The sequence below is a fragment of the Eriocheir sinensis genome, chromosome 49 (assembly GCF_024679095.1).
Source record: "Eriocheir sinensis breed Jianghai 21 chromosome 49, ASM2467909v1, whole genome shotgun sequence".
NCBI lineage: Eukaryota > Metazoa > Arthropoda > Malacostraca > Decapoda > Varunidae > Eriocheir > Eriocheir sinensis.
Window position 1 is genome coordinate 772467 of NC_066557.1, and position 22152 is coordinate 794618.

Below are 22152 nucleotides of genomic sequence, written 5' to 3' on the forward strand. Positions count from 1 at the left end.
ATACTAAATAGGGCCTATTCCTCGTATGGCGTGGAGACCAAAACTGTAGGCTACCGTCTCTTTACCTTGGCTACCGTGTACTTTAATGAGTGAGGTCTAACTAAACTATTGTACAGTAGGCTACATCTAGACGTCCCCGGTTTCCGGGGACAGTCCCCGTTTTCAGTGAACTGTCCCCGGCTACTGCTGTCCCCGGAAAAGTCCCCGGTTTTCACTGTGACTGAAAGATCCGAAATTCGAATAAAGGAAAAAATGAAAAAAAAAAAAATAAATAAAAAATGTTGACCAAACTATACGTATAACTGCGCACCGTACTACTCGCACTGTACAGTGCTAAGGTACTACAGTGTACAGTGTATATAACTAAGGAAATGATAAACAGCTAGCGCAACATGCGGTTCGCTCTATTTGGCTACAATGCGCGGCGCGGTTCTGTTTTTAGTTCCAACTTGAAGACTGCTATATGGTATCTCGATCCGGTTGGGTCAGACCAAATTAAAATGAAACAGGCTTTTTGGAGGCTTTGCCTGGTCAGAGGATCGATCGAGTTATAACTCGATATAACCATCGGTCTGTCAGCAAATTTTGTTGTAACACTGAGTCCATCTGTGATGTCGTCATGTATTGATGCTTATGAACAATTAAGTAGCCCTGGCCCCAAAACAGAGCATTATTAATTTTGACGGCCAAGTGACTGCCACTCACTGTGGGGCGCCCTGCTAACGGATATGCTGACACTCGAGCCCTTTTGATTGCGGGAGGAGGCCTTTGTAGGCTCCTTTTCATTTAAGTCTAGACTGTAAAAAAAAAAAAAAAAAAAATGTGGGGACCCTTAGGAAACCCCAAGCAATTTTTAAGACAAGCAATTTTTTAAAGTTTAGCTACATTGCATTTTCTTCTTTTCACGATCCATATATTCCCTTGGAGTTCTGTGGGTAGCTCAGAGGCTCTCTATAGGGGCAGTGCCCCCGCCAACCCCCACCCGCAATAGCTACGTATATATGCCACTGGTATAGTCCTTTGCAAGAGTTATTAGTTTTTCCATGTCTCTGAAAAATTGAAAGTGGCTCTGCACCAGACAATTAAGATTCTTTCTCCACAGCCTGTCGTTTACTTGCAAAAAGAAACAAAGGCATGTATACGTAGGTAGGTACATCCTGCCTGCTGTTGTGAGGACTTCATTAGACGTCAACAAGCATGACTCAGTGGAGCGCGTGACGCCGCGGCACACAGCTGAGCTGAGCTGAGCCAGTGAGGTGACAGCCGTGTTGCTGCGTGGCCAGCCCAGTGTACGCCGCCTATCCCTAAAGCTTGCAGGGACTCGTTGCCAGTGTGTGTGTGTGTGCATACGTACAGTGACAGCCCCACGGAGGCGCCATGGCAGCGTCTGCCGCCCGTGCCGTGCTGTGGACATTAGCACTGCTGCCGTGCCTGGTTGGCGCCGCGGCGGGCAGTGAGAGGCACGGCCTGCCAGCCCGGCACATCACCGTCAGGAGGCAGCAGAGGGCCGGGCCCCTGCTGCTAAAGGTAGCCGAGGAGGGCCCTGCTGGGAGGGGCGAGTACGCCTTCCAGGGCCACAGTGGTCATGCCCGGGCCAGGAGGAGCCTTGACGCGGGCACGGCCGCCCCCATAGTGAATGTGGTGAGTTACTGGGGTGCGTGTGTCATGCAGCCAGGGCGTGCTGCCCCGCACCACAATACACAAAAAAATAAGCAGTTGTTTTCCTGGAGTCAGTTCTCCTGTTTAGTCTCAGGTAAACACAGGTGACTCAGCGATTCTAGATGATTAAAACATCAAACAAACATTGGTGATTTCGGTGACTACGTTGTGTAAATTGTGCTATGCAAAATTTATTGTACAGACCGGCGTGGAGCAATAATTGTCAAGAACAACCCTGATTTCTCAAACAAAGAACAATTAGTGTTGCAGTTTTCCCAGTTAGTGTCAAGCAAACACAGGCGACTAGTTGCCAGCTGTACAGGGGGATGGAGGTGTGGTCTGAGGTAATTGTGGAAAGTCTGATTCCACCAGGTAATGTAACTGTGTTTAAGCTGCCCAATCAGAGCTTGATTACCCTCTACTTATTCTCTTTCCAGCGTTATATGACACCATTAGATTTCCTCGAATGGAAAAAGTTCTCTATTCATTCATTCATCAGGCGGGCCTAAAACAGAACCTTGAGGAACCCCACTGGTAACATTACCCCAATCTGAATGGGGTAATGTTACCAGTGGGGTTCCTCAAGGTTCTGTTTTAGGCCCACTTTTATTCATTATCTACATCAGTGACATAGACAATGGGATAACTAGTGACATAGGTAAATTTGCGGATGACACCAAAATAGGACGCACTATTAGGACAGGGGAGGATGTTAGAGCACTGCAGGAGGATCTCAACAAACTGTCAGCTTGGTCAGAGAAATGGCATATGAATTTTAACATCACCAAGTGTAGTGTACCAAGTGTAGGAACACGCAACCCATTACACGGGTATAGTTTAGACTCCACAGTGATAAGCAGATCAGAGTGTGAAAGGGATTTGGGAGTGTTAGTGAACTCTGACCTAAAACTGAGGAAGCAATGTATTAGTGTGAGGAATAGGGCTAACAGGGTATTAGGCTTTATTAACAGGACGGTAACCAACAAAAGTGTAGAGGTCCTCTTCAGACTATTTTGCATTAGTTAGGCCACACTTAGATTACTCTGTCCAGTTTTGGTGCCCACACTACAGAATGGACATCAACTAGAATCAGTTCAGAGGAGGATGACCAAGATGATTCAGGGACTGAGGAACCTCCCATATCAAGATAGGCTGAAACATCTCGACTTACATTCGCTAGAAAGACGAAGTGCAGGGAGATCTGATAGAAGTATTCAAGTGTGTCATGGGTTACAACAAAGGCAATATAAGTAAAGTACTGAGAATAAGCCAGCAGGATAGAACACGCAGTAATAGATTTAAATTAGAAAAGTATAGATTTAGGAGGGAAATAGGCAGGCATTGGTTTAGTAATAGGGTGGTGTGGGAATGGAATAAACTCAGCAACCACAGTGTGAGTGCAGGGACGATAGCTTGTTTTAAGAGTAGACTTGATTGCTACATGGACGAGGATGACAGGTGGTAGTGTAGTGCAGCGACTAAGCCGGTCGAATGAGAATCGAAGCAAAATTCAGAAAGGCTATCAAAGGATTCATTGGAGAAGATGACTCTGATTAGTGAGGTGTGGGTACAGGAAGGTAACAGGGTACTGAAGTGTACACCCGTACCGAAGGTAAACGAGGATCAAGCCTCTACCTGTAACCCCTGAAACTACATCTCACCCATAGTGAGTAGTGGGGGTATTCTGGAGCTGCCCTGTGTAGGCCACTCAGCCTCTTGCAGTCTCCCTATGTTCTTATGTTCTTCTTATGTTCTTTGATGCCTGAATGAATGAATAGAGGAAAAAGTTCTCTATGACTGATATTCAAGAAAGGCTATCGCTAGGATCTAATGATGTACAAACTCATTTCTTTATGTTACCGTTACCGTTACCATTGATGAGGTTTCAGGCCCTGGTCCGCCGCCGTAGCAGCGCTCCACAGGGCCGCTAACATTATGACAGTAATATTAGCACCTAAAGTTGTCCTCAATCCTCATATTTGTTAAGTCGTAGGATTTAGTGAATAAGTGAGTCTTCAGCGCTTTCTTGAAGATTGCCAGACTGTCACTGTTCTTATTATCCCTGGGTAACTCATTATAGAGCCGCGGGGCACTCTTCTCAAATGCTCTGAAACCCAGTGTGTGTGGAAACAGTGGACTATTCTAGCAAGGTTCATCTATGATTCTGCTTAGTCCAACAACTTATTTGACAAAGACCATTATGGTGTCAAACCCAGCAGATCTATTGACCCTTACAACCAGGCTACCATTTGACTGGATCAAAGCTTTAATGTTATTATATTTTTTACTCACCTGGTTTACTCACCTGGTTGGCTACCCCATGCAGAGTAAAACTGATCAGGCTCAGTAGCCACAACCTTATATGTGGGTACTAGCCCAGGACTGCTGGCACACCAGCCCATCAATGAAAGTTATGCCAAAAAACAACAACTCTAGTAGTGGGCAGAAATGTGTGCCATATGCAGATTATTATAGCAACTAAGTAAACGAATATAACCCTTATCAATCCATGAAGGAGAAGAGAGCCTCCCCCAGAGAGTAGTGAAGACCTCTTTTGAACAAATCAATGGTGACTGCACTGAGAGTCCGTCATAAGGTTTCAGTGGTTGATAGTACACCTAATGTTAAAATATTTATGCCTGCATTCAGTTGATAGATGGGGCTTGGCAACCTTTTATCTGTGGCCCCTGGTAGAAGTGACCTGGAGAATAGTATAAATAAGTTGAAGGGAGCCATGGAAGATTCTCCTATATTTTATTTGGTCCGCTCTAAGGAGTCTGCCCTGCACAGAGTATAGATTGAGGGACTTGAGCCGGTCAGCATAGCTTAAGTTGAAGAGGCTGTCTATTTGCTTGGTCTAGCACAGGCATCTTTACTTGAAGTGTAGGCCTTTAATTCTTTAGGCTGGGACCTCATTAATTTGAGAGAAAAAGGGTTTTTGGCTCTGCTCGCAATTTATTTTATTCTGAGATTTCTGTTTTCTTTAATCTGAAATAAAAGGCCTTTTTTTTGCCTGCTTTTATTTACTTTTTATTAAAAAAGAGCTAGCTGTGCTCTAGCCAAAAATTTCATTTCTGCAAAAAAATATACATAAATACTGTTGAATCCATATGAAAATGTGGACCTTTTACTTGGGGGAAATTTTAAGAACTGGACCTCAGTGACTTTTAATTGAATACCCCTGGTCTAGCAGCACTGCACAGATTCCAGAAGTCTCAGGTCACCCAAGTAGCCAGTGTTCCAGACAGTGTATCCAAATTCGAGAAGAGGTTTGATGTGGGTTTTGTAGACAGTCATCATGAAGTCAGATGAGCGGCATCTGGTAGTGCGAAAAAGGTTGTTAGCCAGTCCAGCTGCTTTATTGACACTCTTTTCTATATGGGCATGGAACTTCAGTGAGCTGTCCACCAGGATTCCCAAGTCCTTCTGGCAATCCCCTTTGGATAAGTCCTGGGAGTTTAGAGTGTAGTTTTGGAGAGAGCCCACAGCAGCCCAGTTATATATATTAGGATTTTTACAACGGGTCTTCATGGTGCAGTGGTTAGCATACATAACTACAAATTTACAGTCTTGGGTTTGAATCTTGGCCTTGGCAGTTGATGGACCCCACCCAGCTGTTCATCTTTCCTTTTGGGATGGTCTTTTAATGGGTACTCGGAGAAACCTGTAGAAGGTAAACTGTGGTAACCCAGATGTTGCACTGGCCCTATGTCCTGAGTTAATTGGATGAGCACGCTTGTGATCCACGTGGTGTCGTCTGCTAATGTAAGGGTGGTTGCTCGCGGTCACCCGTGGTACAGTTGGACAAACCTTTAGCTTCTGGTAGTTTTCTGTGTGTTATGGTATAATCTGCTAACTCTTTCTGTTATATATCATCAAATCACTAACATCATGATTGACTTTTCAATGCCTATTGAATGTAAACTGCCACCACAATCGCAAAATAGCTCGCAGAGAGGTTCAACTAGCTTACTGCTTCCATATTTCCCTCACTGCTCACAAAGACCACAAGCGGACAAAAAAGAACAAATCCAGGCAAATTAACACTTTTAATGCTGTGTATTCCCACAGCACGCATGCGTGGTGGACAGCAGAATGACTAATTTCAGCGGGAAGATATTTTTTGCAACACCGGCCAGTGTATAGTGGACCTTCTTCTTTTGACCTGTAATGCTTTGTATCGCTTCTTAGGTCCTCCTTTTCCACATTTTTATACTTCACAACATGCACTTAGGGACACTCACAGTCATTTTGTTTGTATTGATCGTTACCAATGGCAGCGATCGCCGCTCTAGTATTTCCACGTGAAACTGGCTGATGGGTAGTGATGTGATGTGATGGTGTCGGAGGTATTGCCTTTACAACGGCACCTCGTGGCGGCTGTGGGGTTAGCCTCGCCCTGCACCTTACCACACACTCTCAACACCTGTCACTTTCTCTGCAGACACCACTACCCCATAGGCCAATTTCACATGGAAAACTATAGCGTCGATCGCCGCGATTGGCAACGATCAAAACAAACAGTGACTGTGAAAGCGGCCCTTGTTTACTTCACTGTGCGCACTTATACACTTCACCCTGAACTTAGGTGTTTTTCTGTTCTTTTCTTTCCCTGATTTTGGTTTTCTATGCCCTTTTGCTATTTTCCACTGTTACTTTTCACCTTCGCTGACATGCATTACAGGTCAAAAGAAGAAGAAGAAGAGGAAAACATCACTGGGAGATCTACAATTTTCATAGACTTGAGAAAAATGTTTTTTGGACTGTGGTTCCACAGCACGGGGTGTTCTCTTATCTTGTTAATCAAGTAGTAAGCAAAGCAGCTCTGCCAGTCCATTTTACGAGTCTCTTGGTGGGCCATCTTCCACTGCTCCTCACTACTCAGCCACGGTCGTCGTCTGTTTGTTTACATGCAGCCGTTCGGTACCCATGTACCCGCGCTCGTACTCAAACCGTTTTCCATTCCTACGGACAACCAACAACTCGCTCCCGGTTGGGCATACGGGCAACAGCAGTTGCCCATAGCCCCAATGGTTGGACACCGCCTTTTAAGGCAGCACTCATGACGCCAACGGTAGGTAGACATGACCCGAACATGTCAAAGGAGCGCGAAACTCGTGGCGGTAATGCGTGAAAGTCGTGATGGTAAGAATTTAGGACTAAGTGCTAAACTCGAGGATCGTGAAACTCAGATAGCGTGAAACTCGAGAGGGTACTGTAGTGACTACCGCTACTGTAGTACCGTACACCGCGTACTGCACTGGGAAAGAAGAAAATGGGAATGCACCACTACAACCGCACTTCTCCGGAAAAAGTACCGCAACCGCACTACTGATTTTTCAGTACCGCGCCCATCTCTGCTTCTTGAGTAATTCTTTGACCTTAATCTCTCATTATTATTTTTTATTATTTTAGTTTTTTATTTCTATTTGTTTATTTATTTTGTTATTCATTTATTCTTTGGGTGTAACAACAATAATAATAATAATAATAATAATAAATATTGGTTTATTGAGGGGAAAGGCAACCTTGTGGCTGAAACTATACAAACATACATAGCACAAACATTCAAAATATAAGAACAAACAAACGAACAGGTGGAACAGCCTATGGGAAAACTGGGGGCAGCATGTATTGTAAAGTGCAGACAAGCAAATGTCACTCAAGTGCAGGAAGGATGTGATGGTATTCACTATGTTGTGTGTGTATTTACCTATTTGTAGTCTACAGGGCCCAAGCTAAGCTCTAATAGTCCCGTCTCCATATCTACATTTATCCAGCCTTTCCTTCATTTGTTGGACACTTTGCCTCCACCTTCCCGCAAGTTGTTCCATGTGTTAACACTTCGATGTGGAAAACTATACTTTTTTAAGTCACTCAAACAGGTTCAGTTTCTTCCTATGTCCTATCATCCCCTGCGTTCTCGCAGTTAAGAAGAGATTATCCCTGTCCACCTCATCAAACTTATTTACCAACTTATACAACGTGATCAGATCTCTCTCCCTCCTTTGTTCCAGTGTCGTCAAGTCCATCTTCTTCAATCTGTTTTCATACATCATATTCAAGAGTTCTGGGACCATTTTAGTTGCAATTTTCTGTATCCTTTCCAGCTTTCTGATATTTTTCTTTTTGTGAGGCGACCACATAACTGCAGCATATTCAAGCTTTGGTCTTATCATGTTGTTATTATTTGTATCATTTCTTTGTCCATGAAATGGAATGATACCCTTATATTTTGCATCATCCTTTAATTTCTCCAAACGGTTTGTTTTTGTGCTTTTCTGGGGATAGTGTGTCTTGCATCGTTACTCCCAAATCATTTGCTTCATGTACCACATTCAAGTTTTCTTCTCCCATCCTGTATGTTTTCCTTGGTCTATTTTTACTTTTCCCCATTTCCATAACATGGCACTTGTTTGCATTAAATTCCATCTCCCATAACTGGCTCCATCTATACACTCTGTCCAGGTCTTTTTGCAGCTCCTCACAATCTTCCTCTGTCCTCACTTTTCTTATTAACTTTGAATCATCTGCAAAAAGGCTCATATAACTTTTTATACCTTTTGGAATATCATTTATATATATTATGAACATTATTGGTCCAAGAACTGAGCCTTGGGGAACTCCACTCTCTACTCTCCGCCAATTTGATTTTTCCTCTCTAATCACTGTCCTCATTTCTCTTCCCATTAAGTAATCCTTCATCCACTCAATAACCTTTCTACCCATTCCTCCCCACTGCTGTAGTTTCCAGATTAAACTTTTGTGTGGAGCCTTGTCAAAAGTTTTTTTCAAATCGAGATATACACAATCTGCCCACCCTTCTCTCTCTTGCACCACGTCTATTGCTCTTGAGTAGAAACATAGTAAGTTAGTGACACGATTTCCCTTTTCTAAATCCAAATTGCCCTTCATTTATCATGTTTTCCTTTTCTAAATGTTCAACCCATTGTTTTTTATTATACTTTCACAAATCTTGCACATTACACTTCTCAAAGAAACTGGTCTATAATTTAGTTCTGGAACCATTTTCATTGCCATCCTTTGTATTCTTTCTAGTTTTTTTGTGTGTTTCTTCTTGTGGGGAGACCACACAGTTTCCGCATATTCCAATTTTGGTCTAATCATAGTGGTTATTATCTTTTTCATCATATCCTTATCCATGTAGTGGAATGCTATTCCTATATTTCTTACCATTCTATACATATCACCGAATATCCTATTTACATGACACTCAGACTGTTGATTATCTTGTATTGTCACTCCCAGAACTCTCTCTTCTTGAACTTTTAATATTTCTCTATCTCCCATTCTATATGTCCATTTTGGTCTCCCTTCACTCTTTCCCATTTCCATTACTACATGATATTTCTTCACATTGAACTTCATCTCCCATTTCATACTCCAGTCCCAAATCTTATTTAGGTCCTCTTGTAGAATTTCAGTCTTTACTGTTTCTTATATGTCTCAGCAATTTTGCATCGTCTGCAAACAGGCTCATGTAACTGCTTATTTTCTCCAGCATATCATTTATATATGCTAGGAAAAGTATTGGTGCCAATACCGATCCTTGAGGCACTCCACTATCTACAATTCTCCATTCCGATTTCATGTCCTTTGCCACTGTTCTCATCTCTCTTCCCCTTAAGTAACTTTCCATCCAGTTCTTCATTTTCTCTTTCAATCCTCCTCTATTTTTCAGCTTCCATAATAGTTTTGTATGTGGAACTTTATTAAAAGCCTTCTTCATGTCCAAATACACGCAATCTACCCATCCATCCCTCTCCTGTGTTATGTCTGTCACTCTTGAGTAAAAGCTCAGCAAGTTTGTTACAAATGAATGCCCTTTTCTAAAACCATACTTTTTATCTGTAATTATATTGTGTTGTTCTAGAAATTTCATCCATTGTTTCTTTATCACTTTCTTGCATATTTTACAAACTATACTGGTCAATGATACAGGTCTGTAGTTCAGAGGTTCTTCCTTTTTCCCACTTTTATATATAGGGACCACCTCAGCCCTCCGCCACTACTTTGGTACTTTGCCAGTTGATATTGAGCACTTTATGATATCATATACGTACCAGTCCAACCAGCTGATTTCTACATTCTTTCAGTCTAAAACCTGTGTGTGTGTGTGTGTGTGTGTGTGTGTGTGTGTATTTATTTACCTAATTGTAGTTTTACAGGTCCTGGGCTTTACACTCGTGTGGTCCCGTCTCCATATCTGCATTTATCCAACTTTTCTTTAAAGCTTTGCACACTCCTTGCTGATACTACATCCTCACTTAGTCTGTTCCAAACCTCTAGATTTCTTTGTGGGAAGCTATATTTCTTTATGTCTCTCAAACATCTTCCCTTCCTCAATTTTATACTACAGTCATCCCCGGTATTTCGTTCCGGACTTTCAAATATGCCGAAAACAAACCAATAACGGGACTATAACCCTATGGGAAAATATGCATTTGGGGAAGTCACCTCTGACACGTCATATAAAACATGTTTTTTTCGTTCCCAAAAGTAGCCCAATTTGCGATAAGTAGCCCAATCTGGCAACACTGCAGTGTGGCGGCGCGTGAATTTTTTTTTTTTAGGATAATGTTGCTATGAGAAAATCTCGACCAATAGCAGTCGTCCCTGAGTGAGCTGCTGGCCAATAGGAAAGCATGTCGTCACAGTCTAACCGTGACGTCACTCAGGAGCAACCTAAAGGCGGTGTCACACTAGCACTTTTTCCGTCAACTTTTTCCGTTTTTCTGAAAATCGTCGATATCTTGGCTGTGGCCTGTCACACACAAACGGTGTTTCGTCTGAAACTTTCCGTCGGGCCAGACCATGGGAATGTAAACAAACATGGAGTCCACGCTGCAAAGATACGCTGCTCTGAACCTAATACTGTGTATTGTGAGACTTAGGTTGGCTCGTCAAAAGAGAAGAGTGTACCACAGGCTGTTAAAAGAGCTGAGTTTAGAGGATCATGAGACTCAGGTTGGACAAGAGCTACTGGCTTGTCCAACCTGCTCATCAGATCTGTGGTACTGGCCCAGTACCACAGACTTCTGGAGTTAGTGACACCTCTCATTGCCAGAAGTGACACCAGGATGAGGAAGGCTGTCACTGCAGGAGAGCGTTGAGACAGGTTGAAGAAGCTGAAAGTCTCGGTCTTGGTCTTGGAAATGTAAACAAAGGGAAAAGTGCTAGTGTGACACCGCCTCCCGGCCCATTGCCCCTCCTTGACACCGCCTTAACGCCATTGCCCCCCTCTCTCTTCTCTCCTTCCCCTCCTCTCTGCCTCCTCCCTCCCTCCTCTCTGCCTTCCTCCTCCTCTCTCCTTCCCCCTCCTCTCTGCCTCCCTCCTCCTCTCTGCCTTCCTATTTAGCGTCAATGCATCCAGACACATGACTGGGGGGCAGATAAGCTGGGGGGGGAATTAGTTGAGTGACCACGAATCCGAACCATGGGTGAGACCGCGAATGGCAGGGGGTGACTGTATGTCCTCCTGTGTTCCTGGTGGTAATTCCTTCTTTTAGTAGTAACTCCTCGTTGTCTACTTCTTCCGTTTTGTTCAATAACTTATAGATTTGTATTAGGTCTCCCCTTTCTCTTCTTTGTTCTAGTGTTAGTTAGTCCATTTCCTTTAGTCTTTCCTCATATGTTAATCCCTCCAGCTCTGGAACCATTTTTGTTGCCATCCTTTGTATTCTTTCTAGTTTCTTTATGTGGTGTTTCTTCTTATGGGGAGACCACACTGCCTCCGCATATTTCAATTTTGGTCCGATCATAGTGGTAATTAATTTTTTCATCATATCCTTATCCATGTAGTGGAATGCTATTCCTATATTTCTCACCATGTTATACGTATCACCGAACATCCGATTTATATGACTCTCTGGCTGATTATTATCTTGCATTATTACTCCCAGATCTCTCTCTTCGTGTACTTTCTTTAATGTTTCACCATCTCCCATTTTATATGTCCATTTTGGTCTTGCTTCACTTTCTCCCATTTCCATAACATGACATTTCTTCACATTGAATTTCATCTCCCATTCCATACTCCATTTCCAAATCTTGTTTAGGTCTTCTTGCAGAATTTCGCAGTCTTTACTGTTTCTTATATGTCTTAGCAGTTTAGCATCGTCTGCAAACAAGCTCATATAGCTATTTACTCCCTCAGTTATGTCATTTATATTTACTAGGAAAAGTATTGGTGCCAATACCAATCCCCAAGGCACCCCACTTTATACAGTTCTCCATTCCAATTTTATGTCTTTAACCACTGTTCTCATCTCTCTTCCCCTTAGGTAGCTTTCCATTCAGTTTTTCATTTTCCCTTTCAATCCTCCTTTATTTTCTAGTTTCCATAGCAGTCTTGTATGTGGAACTTTGTCGAACCCCTTCTTTAGGTCCAGATAAACGCAATCAACCCATCTGTCCTTTTCCTGTATTTTATCTGTCACTCTTGAGTAAAAGCTCAGTAAGTTTGTCACGCATGAGTGCCCTTTTCTGAATCCATACTGTTTACTTGTGATTAAATTATGCTCTTCTAGAAATCTCGTCCATTGTTTCTTTATCACTTTCTCACATATTTTACATACTACACTGGTCAATGATACAGGTCTGTAGTTCAAGGGTTCTTCCTTCCTTCCACTTTTATATGTAGGGACCACTTCGGCCCTCCACCACTCCTTAGGCACTGTACCTGTTATTGAGCATTTAATGATGTCATATATCGGTCCAACCAACTCATTTCTACAATCTTTCAATATATTCCCTGAGACTCCATCCGGTCCTACCACTTTCCTCTCTTCCAGCTCCCTCAACAATTTATATATCTCCTCTTTATTTACTGAGACTTCTTCCATATGAACATTTATCTTGTTTTCTTGTGGCTCTTTAAATATGGATTATTTAGTAAGAACTTGCTGGAACTCTTTGTTTAGTAACTCCGCCATGCCTTTAGGATCATCGATTTTCACATTTTCATCGCTCAGTCTTTCAATTGTTTCTCTTGGTTTAATCTTTCCATTTATGAGTCTATAAAATAGTTTAGGTTGTTCCTTGCACTTTTCCACAATATCCTTTTCATATCCCTTTTCTTCTTCCTTCCTTATTTTCACGTATTCGTTTCTCGCTACCTTAAAATCTTCTTTGTTTCTTTGGTTTTTATTTCTTTTTAATCTTTTCCATGCTTTGTCTCTTTTTTCTTTTGCCTTAGCACATTTTGCATTAAACCAGTCCTTTTTTCCCTTTTCTTTAGGTCTGTATTCAGGTACAAACTTCGTAACACCTGTTTTATATGCCTCCATGTGTGTGTGTATGTGTGTGTGTGTTCATTCACTTTATAATGTGCACTGTTAAGTGTTTTAACATTTTGGTTGTTTCAGTCCCACCTGAATGACAGCCACCAGCAAGTCATGATCCAGTGGACGGGTGAGGGCAGCCCTGTGATAATCTGCCTGATGCGGGATGCACTCCAGAACATCAGCCGTTACTCCAGCATGTTTATTTCTGAAGACTACGGGAGTACCTACAAGAATATATCCCACAAATTCCAATTAGATAATGGACAGCAAGCCATAATAAGCACATTCTACAATAATAAGGTTTTCCACTCCAGGGTAAGGTCTTTTTACCTTTCATATGTTCCTTTACACCTAAATTCTTGCTACTGGTTAGGAAGCAAGCTATATTAACCCTTTCAATACAGTGATGCAGACGTCTGCGTCACAGTATGGAAAGGGTTAAGAGGAAATGGAAGAGGATTAATCCTCTTCTAAACCTCTTAATCCCCTTCTAAACCTCTTAATCCTCTTCCATTTCCTCTTAACCCAGTAGCAGTGACAGGCCAAATTTGTGGCTTCACCGTGTAGCAGCGACGGGCCAAATATGTGCCATGATATAAACCCCCCAAAATAGATGATACATAATCTGATCACAAATGCTTTGATATATATTATGAAATGGTTTGTGTGAGGGGTGTTTTTTTCTCATTTTTCTCGCTTGGAGGGACCATTAAGAAACATGATCCCCGCTGCTACCGGGTTAAGAGGTTTAGAAGAGGATTAAGAGGTTTAGAAGAGGATTAACCCTTTCCATACGTTGATGGTGACATCGGTGTCACCGTACTGAAAGGGTTAAGCTATTATAACAAGGTATTCTTACTGTGCATTCCTCTACACTTAGGTTTACTGGTTGGTTATAGTTAAATACCTTGCTGTCAGTGAGGGAAAATATTATTATGCTATTGAAAAACATTTAAAATGTCATTCCTCCACTCCGAATTTTCACCATTTATTCACACTGCGTATCCCTTCTTTCACTCACAAATACAGCTCACATTCATAAAAGTTTAATTTCCCTCCTTTACTGAATGCTTTTTGTAGGGAGGGGCACGAGTTTTACATCTTAGCCTTTGAATCCAGTAAATGAAGAGTGGATGACTGATTGGCATCATGAAATATATTAAATGTTGAGATGTTGATCCAGTGGTTGCAAATATATAAAAAAATTAGGACTAACAATAATGGTTTCATTTTGGATAGATTTGAGCTGAGGAAGGAGATAGACCAGAGCTGGTTTACTGTAGGTAGTGGGTGAATGGAGTAAATTACACTAATATGTAGTTAATTGACAAACAATTAAAAGCTTCAAATGGAAGTTAGATTATGGATGGGAAGAGCGAATGGTGAAAAACTTGTTCTCAGGAGCTGTGTGTAGGAGGCTGACTAGCCTCTTATAATCTTCTTATATTATTGTGTAAGTGCTGAACCAATGTTCACATGCATTCTGAGATCTGTTTAAGCCAGGCAAATGGCTAGAAGAATTTTCATTCTTTAACTCATGTAAAAGTCAATTTTTTTGTCAACTTTAGGGAGTTGGCTTTTACATGGATACTTCTCTTCTAGAGGATTACATTTATTCCTCAGTCAAACATATCATAGTCTTGGGGGTTGAATTTAATATGAAAAATTGACTTCTATATGAGCCCATGTGATGTAATGAATGTTGCGACCTCTTTTTTTCATTGGAGGAATAATTTCCATTTGACTTAGACATAGAACTATGAATATATATTTCTTTAATATGTGATATTTTGTTCCAGTTTGTGTTTACAGATGTCCTCAGTAATTACATATTTGTAAGCAAAGACCGCGGACAGACGATAGTTCCACACCAAGTTTTTTTCACACCGTCAGAAGTTATGTTCCACCCAACTGACGCTGAAGTGTTGCTCATCCACGACACTGAAGACCCAGAACGTAAGGTGAGCGCTTTCTTTTAATATGTTTATTTTTCAGTACGATACATATCTTGGAAGGGAACTTCATTGACTAAGAAACAGATGAAGACTAAACCTTATCCTAATGACAGGCAGGACTGTGCATGGTAAAACTAAAAGATCGTTGAAAGGGTGACACAGTATTGGGTTAAGTGCAGATATTTGACAGGTAATTATATCAATATGAGAATAAAAAACAAACAAACAAAAAATCAAGTTTATCCTAGTGCTATGCTGTTTAGATACATAATACAGTCAAACCTTGGTTTAGGAGTGCCTTTGTTTACGAATGTTTTGATTTACGAGCAAAATAAATCACAAATATATGCCTTGGTTTATGAGCGGCGACTTGGTATACGAGCATCCTTTTTTTATTTTTTTTTATTTGTCGCCACTTAACGGTGGAGACACGTGCTATATGGAGGCCGTCGGGGTCAAGAGCGTACGTCCCTCCGAGGAGGGATCACAAGCCCTTGTCGGGGAGGATGCCGATAGACCGACTCTATCGGCTAATGTCAGCCTAGCTGACCAAGTTGGTCTTTCATCGAGGACTGGCGTGGTTTTTTTTATAAGTCGAAGACTTGAGCGTGGGTTCCCGTTGTTTGCCACAAGACGAGAGTGCTGAAAGCAGTAAACAATGGGAATAGAGTCTCAGTTAGGACTGCCACCTTGACCTAAAAAAAAAATAAAGAACGCAACATCCCATTTTTCAACGCAGAACGAATTCGTAATATAAAGAACGGATGGAAACCCTAAGACTTCTCTTGCCTGCCATGACTGACAGCCGCTGCTGGTGAAGGCAGGAGGAAGGGGGGAGGGAGTTTATGATGTGTATTTTTCACGTCTTTCAGGTCGACCCTTGACAAACATAATTTTATGGATTGGTTTTGTGGTTCACCGAAGAATATGCTCACTACAGTTTCAAAATACAAAATCTTATCTGATAGCCAAATATGGAACAAATGGTGTTCTGTACTTTAAGGAAAGGGTGGCAAGCTGGCATCGCTAGTCTCTGTCCGCGTTGTAGACTCATAGAGATAACATCCGTGCGCTCGTGTCCAATTGCATTTCTGCTTTGGTTTTGCGATCTTAGTGTTTTCAGCACTACAATGTGCATTCTTTGTGCTTTAACAATGTGCCCAAGAAAGATGGTTAAAAGGGATGGTGCTGCAAAGAAGAAAACAGGAATGCTGGATACAATGATCGCAACAGGAATGGGGTGTGAGTCTTGGCGGCTTGTATGTCCTCTGGATGTGACTGACTCCCGATCACCCTCCATTGCGGACGATACGTCGAGTTAGCTTTAAGGTGGTGGTCGAACTTAGTTTCAGTGCCTCGAGAATAGGGAAACTACGGCTGCTAAACCCTGGTGCAAAGCCTACACCTAGAGCGTATCTAGCAGTTGCTGGAGTCTCCATAACAACCGTAATACATTCATTCGTGTTTTATATTATTTATTATTGCTATTTGTTAGTAAAATTACTTTAATTCTTGATAAAATGACATGAAAAATGATTTTTAGATAAATAATTTTTTTGAGATATGGGATGCAGTAATGAAATTTACATTAATTTCAATGGGGAATTTTTATTTATTTTTTTATTTATTTATTATCATTATTTTTTTTTTTTACGTCGCGGCCTATTGCGCTGGTAGGCTTATTTCTGGTGGGGCCTGATGGTCGGCCCAAGGCTTCTTTCCGGTGGGGCCTGATGGTCAGCCCAGCCCGTTCTGGCGCAGGCGAGTGTTTATAGTGGCGTCATCTTGCATTGGCTCATGCTGCCCTCCCGGAGCTCATCTTTAATCCTAGAATCTAGAGTCCAGGTTGATAGGTGGTCTTCTGGACAGCATGTGGGTAGTTTTAAGCCACTCGGTGGCAGCGGCTGAAAAATCCCAGCTTGGTGGCACCGGGCGGGGATTTAACTCGCGTCCTCCTGAACGCGGTATACCGTGGTATACTGTACAAGGGTTGATTGATATCTTAATATTTTCATCCTACTAGTTGTTATAATCTGTAGGAGCCTTCCATCTCCTGTGCACCTTCCTGCCCATGACTTAAATTCTTTCAGGAGTGGTATTAAAGCCTCTGAAGCTTATTTTATGATTCTTTTTCTGGGATCCTCCTCTGTCTGTCTTATTTGGTATCCATGTGTTGGTGGCCTCTTTATTCTCCACACTAGTTTTTAAGCCTTTGATCTGTTGCCTAAGCTAGAAAAGATAAATGAGTAAAAAAAATAATGCAGCAAGCAGTATGGATACCTAAGTAACATCATCATCATCATTTCGTTTAACGTCCGTTTTCACTCTTCCTGAGTATTTGGACGCTTTATGGCTCTCCTCCATTCTACTCTGTCTTCTGCCCAATGCTCATCCAATCCTATCAATGCCAAGTCTACCTGTATACACCTTCTCCATGATTTCCTAGGTCTACCAACTGGTCTCCTTCCTTCTACCTCCAATCTCTCCAAAACTCCTAGGACTGTATCTTCCCCTGCTCTCTTTACATGTCCAAACCATCGGAGTCTTTCCCTTCTGAGCACTGTTTCCAGGTCCTGTGCTCCACATGTGTTAGCTACATCTGCACTGGACACCCTGTCTTGCCACCTGATGCCTGCCATATATCACTTGCTCTCAATACCTCCATCAATTTTCCAGTTAGAGCCCATGTTTCTGCTCCATACAACATCACTGATCTAATACATGCTTGGTACACCCCTGCTCTGCTCTTTAGAGGGATGCTACGATTCACAAGTAAACTAGCCACCTCCCTCCACTTTAACCACGCTGCCGCCGCTCTCGCTCTCACTGTCCTCTCGACTCCCGCCTCACAGTCCAGAACATCTCCCAAATAACAGAAATGTTCTACCCCATCCAGCTTTCCTTCATTCACCTCTAGTTTTATCCCTCTCAGTTTCTTGTTCTTGCTGTCTCCTTACATGAGCTGGGCATGTAAAATTCTTCATTCTTCTTACATTTCTGAGGCCTGAGCATTTATGATGGCACCACTGCTTGCAACATGTGTTCAAGACAGAATTTACACCTACTCCCTTCCCACACCATCCACATGGATACTTTCCTGATTTAATCTTTTCTCTTGCTTCTTTTCCAGTCACCATGTACTTTGTTTTTTCCATATCAATTTTCAAACCTTTGTCCTCCATTCCTTCCTTTCATTTATTAAACTTTTCTTTCATTTCGTCTGCTGTTTTTGTACTTACTACCAAGTCATCTGCATACAGCTGATGTTCCCACCACTGTTTTCATTCTCGATTTTGTACCTTCATATAGTCCCATCACGGATTCAACCAATCTTTCTGGTACTCTTTGCCTTCTCAATGCCCATCTTATAATTTCCCTTGGTACTCTGTCAAATGCCTTCTCTAGATCTACAAAAACATGATACAATCTCCTCCTCTTCTCCATAAACCTTTCTTGAAGCCCTCTCATAGTATATATTGCTTCAGTTATTGATCTCCCAGGGCAAAAGCCAAACTGACAATTATTGATTCTTATTATCCTTCTCAGCCTCTTCTCCATTACTTTTTCATATACCTTCATGCCATGCTCCAGTAACCTTATCCCCCTATAGTTACCACATTTCTAAGCATCTCCTTTCCCTTTATAAATGGGTATAGTGTAGTTTCCTTTCCAGTCTTCTGGTATCCTGGATACCTAAGTAACATTTTTTTTTTTTTCAGTTGTGGATCAGTGAAGATTTTGGAGAAAATTGGAAGGTCATTGAACAGTTTGTGAAATCATTCTTTGCAAGTGAAATTACTTCACCACCAACTCTCTACATTGAAAGAGGGAAAGACACAGAGTCATCATCAGTACTTGCTTCTCAGGAGCTATTCCGGTAGGTTTGAGTAATTTGATCAACTCACTTAAGTGTATGCTTTTCCAGTTAAAAAATGCCCATCGTAAGAATATGGTATTACAGATTTTATGATTTCTAACAGAGTTTGGGTATTAGAGTCAAACCAGAAGCATCATCAACCAGCTCTAGTTTGCTGTGTTTAGCTTTTCTCATCAACCTGCTCTAGTTAGACTTGCTTGATGTATTGCAAACTTTCACAGTCCAGCTTGGGCAAGTACAATTTCTTTGTTGTGTGCTTAGGAAGTGTTTCATTTTTTGCCTGTACTCTTTTGAAAAAAATACCACAAGTCCTTACCTTTTGCGCTAAAGTAGTGTTCAGGGTGTGCTCCTCCTTCCTAATTAGTCGCCGCGCTGAAGCCGTGACCCATGAGGCTGTGACATTCGGTTCCTCTTAAGGATGCACCAGTCGAGTTGCGAGATTCACTTTAATGCATTGATATGTGACTATTTTACATTATTCACTTAAAGAAATCCACGCTATTGACTCCCAGCAAATGCAACACAGCCAGTGCACCACACCCTGCAGTGGGCATTTAAACCCCCTTGCTACAGGCATTTAAATTTGTGTAAAACTGAAAAAATAACTCCACCATTCGATACCGTTAGGCTGGGGTAGCTCACTTGTGTATATGGATTTTTAATTTTTTTCATGTTTATTAACTATATCAAATTTAGTATTATTATTAATTGTCCCCTTAACCTTCCTAACAATAACTCACCAAATTCATACATGCTTCCTCAATAATGAGACTCATTCTAACAAAATGAGGTCTTTCATTAGTAGTTTTTGCTTTTAGTTTCTGCCTTTCATTTGTTTTGCTGATTTTCAATATAAATTGCTGTCTGTCATGTCTACCATATTGTGCACTCAGTAAATTCATATATGCATCATCAATAATGAGACTTATTATCTAACAAAGTTAGCCCTTTCTTTGTTGTTGTTGTTTTTGCCATAAATTTCTGCTAATCATGTATTTGAAGATACCCAAAGCAACCTAACCCAAACCCAAGCTGTTTTCATGTGATGACTCAGTAATTTCATATATGCTTCCTCAGTAGTCAGACTTACTATATAAGTAAGTTAGCTCTTTCTTTCTTTATTATATTATAAGATGCTGCCTATTATGTGTTTGAAGATACTTTAACCTTAACCTACCTCTGCAAGCAGAGAAAAAAAAAGTTAATATCATATAGTAAACCTAATTTCCCTCTTTGAGTGATTGCAGTTCTCAATAAGAAATTTACATAAATAAATATTTACTTCATTGATTAAGCAAAAATAATTAAGTAAATATTTATAATTACTAGTTTTTGTCTTATTCAATGTTTTCCAGGGCGGGAACCACTATTTCCAGTATCATCGACTCTACTCTAGAGTTCGAGGTGAAGGACGAGTTCCTCTTTGCTGTGAAAAGAACGGTAAGAGGAAGTCTACAGTTTTCAGCTGATGGAGTGTGTTCTGAGTCTCCCTCTTTAATGTTTGGCTTAAACTCCATTTTATGAGTATGAAATGTCTCAAGTCTTTCTGAGGAATGAATTCTTCATGGTACATGAACAATAAGTGATTTCTTTGTTAATTATATCTTTCCACACCTTTTATTTATACCTTACATACCTGTTTATCCCTTTCTTTATTACAGTAGGTACTCTTCTAAAAGTAGAATTGAGAAAAAGAATACATTAAATGCCAAGCTTAGCAGGTTAACATATATTTGGAATTTGGATACTGCTTGTCTATGAAGTTCAATCCATCCTGTCATCAAATACTTTGGTGGGTCATTTTTGCACAAGTATACTTATTAGATGAAGTGCTATGGGTGAGCTGGCATGGCAAATAAGTTGGAGGGTAAAACAGTGGAGCAGTAAAAGTACTGGATCATCCATTGAGTAAAGTTGATGCTGTAAGTGCAAGAATACAGCCGTCAGTAGAATGGCCAGACAAGATAATAGAATACTTGAAAGAGAGGGATTAGAAGAAAGAGAGGACTGGAGCATGCAAGGTTAAAGTGTATAGGCAGGAGCAAATGGTGACTTCTGATACGGCTGCCTTCCTGAGGGTAATCCTAAGAAGGGCTATCAGGTTAGACATGTAGGTGATTAGTATTAGGATTATTGATATGTGGTGATGTGTATATTTAAATGTGCATAGCTTACCCTGCTCCCCCCCCCCCCCCCACTCTCTCTCTCTCTCTCTCTCTCTCTCTCTGCCCTTTAACGTAGAGAAGTGCCAGGTCCTTCAAGTTGGAACAAGAAATATGATGTTCGATTACGAAATGGGCAGCGTTAAACTCACAAGCATTCAATGCGTTGAGGACTTGGGGGTCAAAATCGCGTCAAACCTCAATGCATCAATGCAGCAAATAAAGCGAACAGAATGTTGGGCTTCATTAAAAGAAACTTTTTATTCAAGAATAAAGATGTAATACTTCCGCTCTACAATAGTTTAGTCAGACCCCACTTGGAATATGCGGTACAGTTTTGGTCTCCCCACCATGCAAAGGACATTGCTAAATTAGAAGGTGTTCAGCGTCGGGCAACAAAAATGATCCCTTCCTTGCGCAACAAATCTTACGAAGAAAGGCTTTCCACCCTTAACATGTTCTCTCTTGAGAAACATCGCCTCCGAGGAAAACTGATCGAATGTTTTAAAATACTTAATGGTTTCACGAATGTAGACAACAAAATTGTTTATGATCGATGACACTTTGCGAACGAGGAACAATGGCATAAAACGCAAATGTAGACAAGTAAATTCAGACTGCACCAAATTTTTCTTCACCAACGTTGTAGTGCGAGAATAGAATAAGCTCCCACCTTCAGTGGTCCAGTGTAACACGATTGACTCCTTTAAAAACAAGCTCGACCGTCACTTCCTTCAACTTAATATTAACTAGAGTAGAAATGCAATGTTTTGGAGCCTTCTGTAGAATCACTTAGGTTTAAGGACAGACCACCTAGTCTGGACCATGGGGTCTGTGTGGTCTGATTTTCTATATAAATCTATGTAAATTCTCTCTCTCTCTCTCTCTCTCTCTCTCTCTCTCTGTTCATACTGACGAAGACAGGCAAAGCCTCCAAGAGGATTTGCACAAAATTTCAGCTTGGTCTGATAGATGGCAGATGCCCTTTAACGTAGACAAGTGCCAGGTCCTTCAAGTTGGAACAAGGAATAAGAAGTCCGATTACAAAATGTGCGGCCTTAAACTCAAAAGCGTTCAATGCGTTAAGGACTTGGGGGTCAAAATCGCGTCAAACCTCAAATTCTCACAGCAATGCATCGATGCAGCAATTAAAGTGAACAGAATGTTGGGCTTCATTAAAAGAAACTTTTTAT

General features: G+C 41.3%; 1 protein-coding gene across 1 annotated transcript in view; it reads left to right on the plus strand.

The window, feature by feature from the left end:
- The first annotated feature begins 1185 nt into the window (after positions 1-1185).
- Positions 1186-22152, plus strand: part of LOC126981614 (uncharacterized) — a 70930-nt gene continuing 49963 nt past the window's right edge. The window contains exons 1-5 of the mRNA XM_050833052.1: positions 1186-1641; positions 13047-13280; positions 14765-14926; positions 18640-18797; positions 20153-20237. Coding sequence (XP_050689009.1) covers positions 1378-1641; positions 13047-13280; positions 14765-14926; positions 18640-18797; positions 20153-20237 — 903 coding nt within the window. The 5' untranslated portion in view covers positions 1186-1377. The remainder of the gene's footprint in view (positions 1642-13046; positions 13281-14764; positions 14927-18639; positions 18798-20152; positions 20238-22152) is intronic.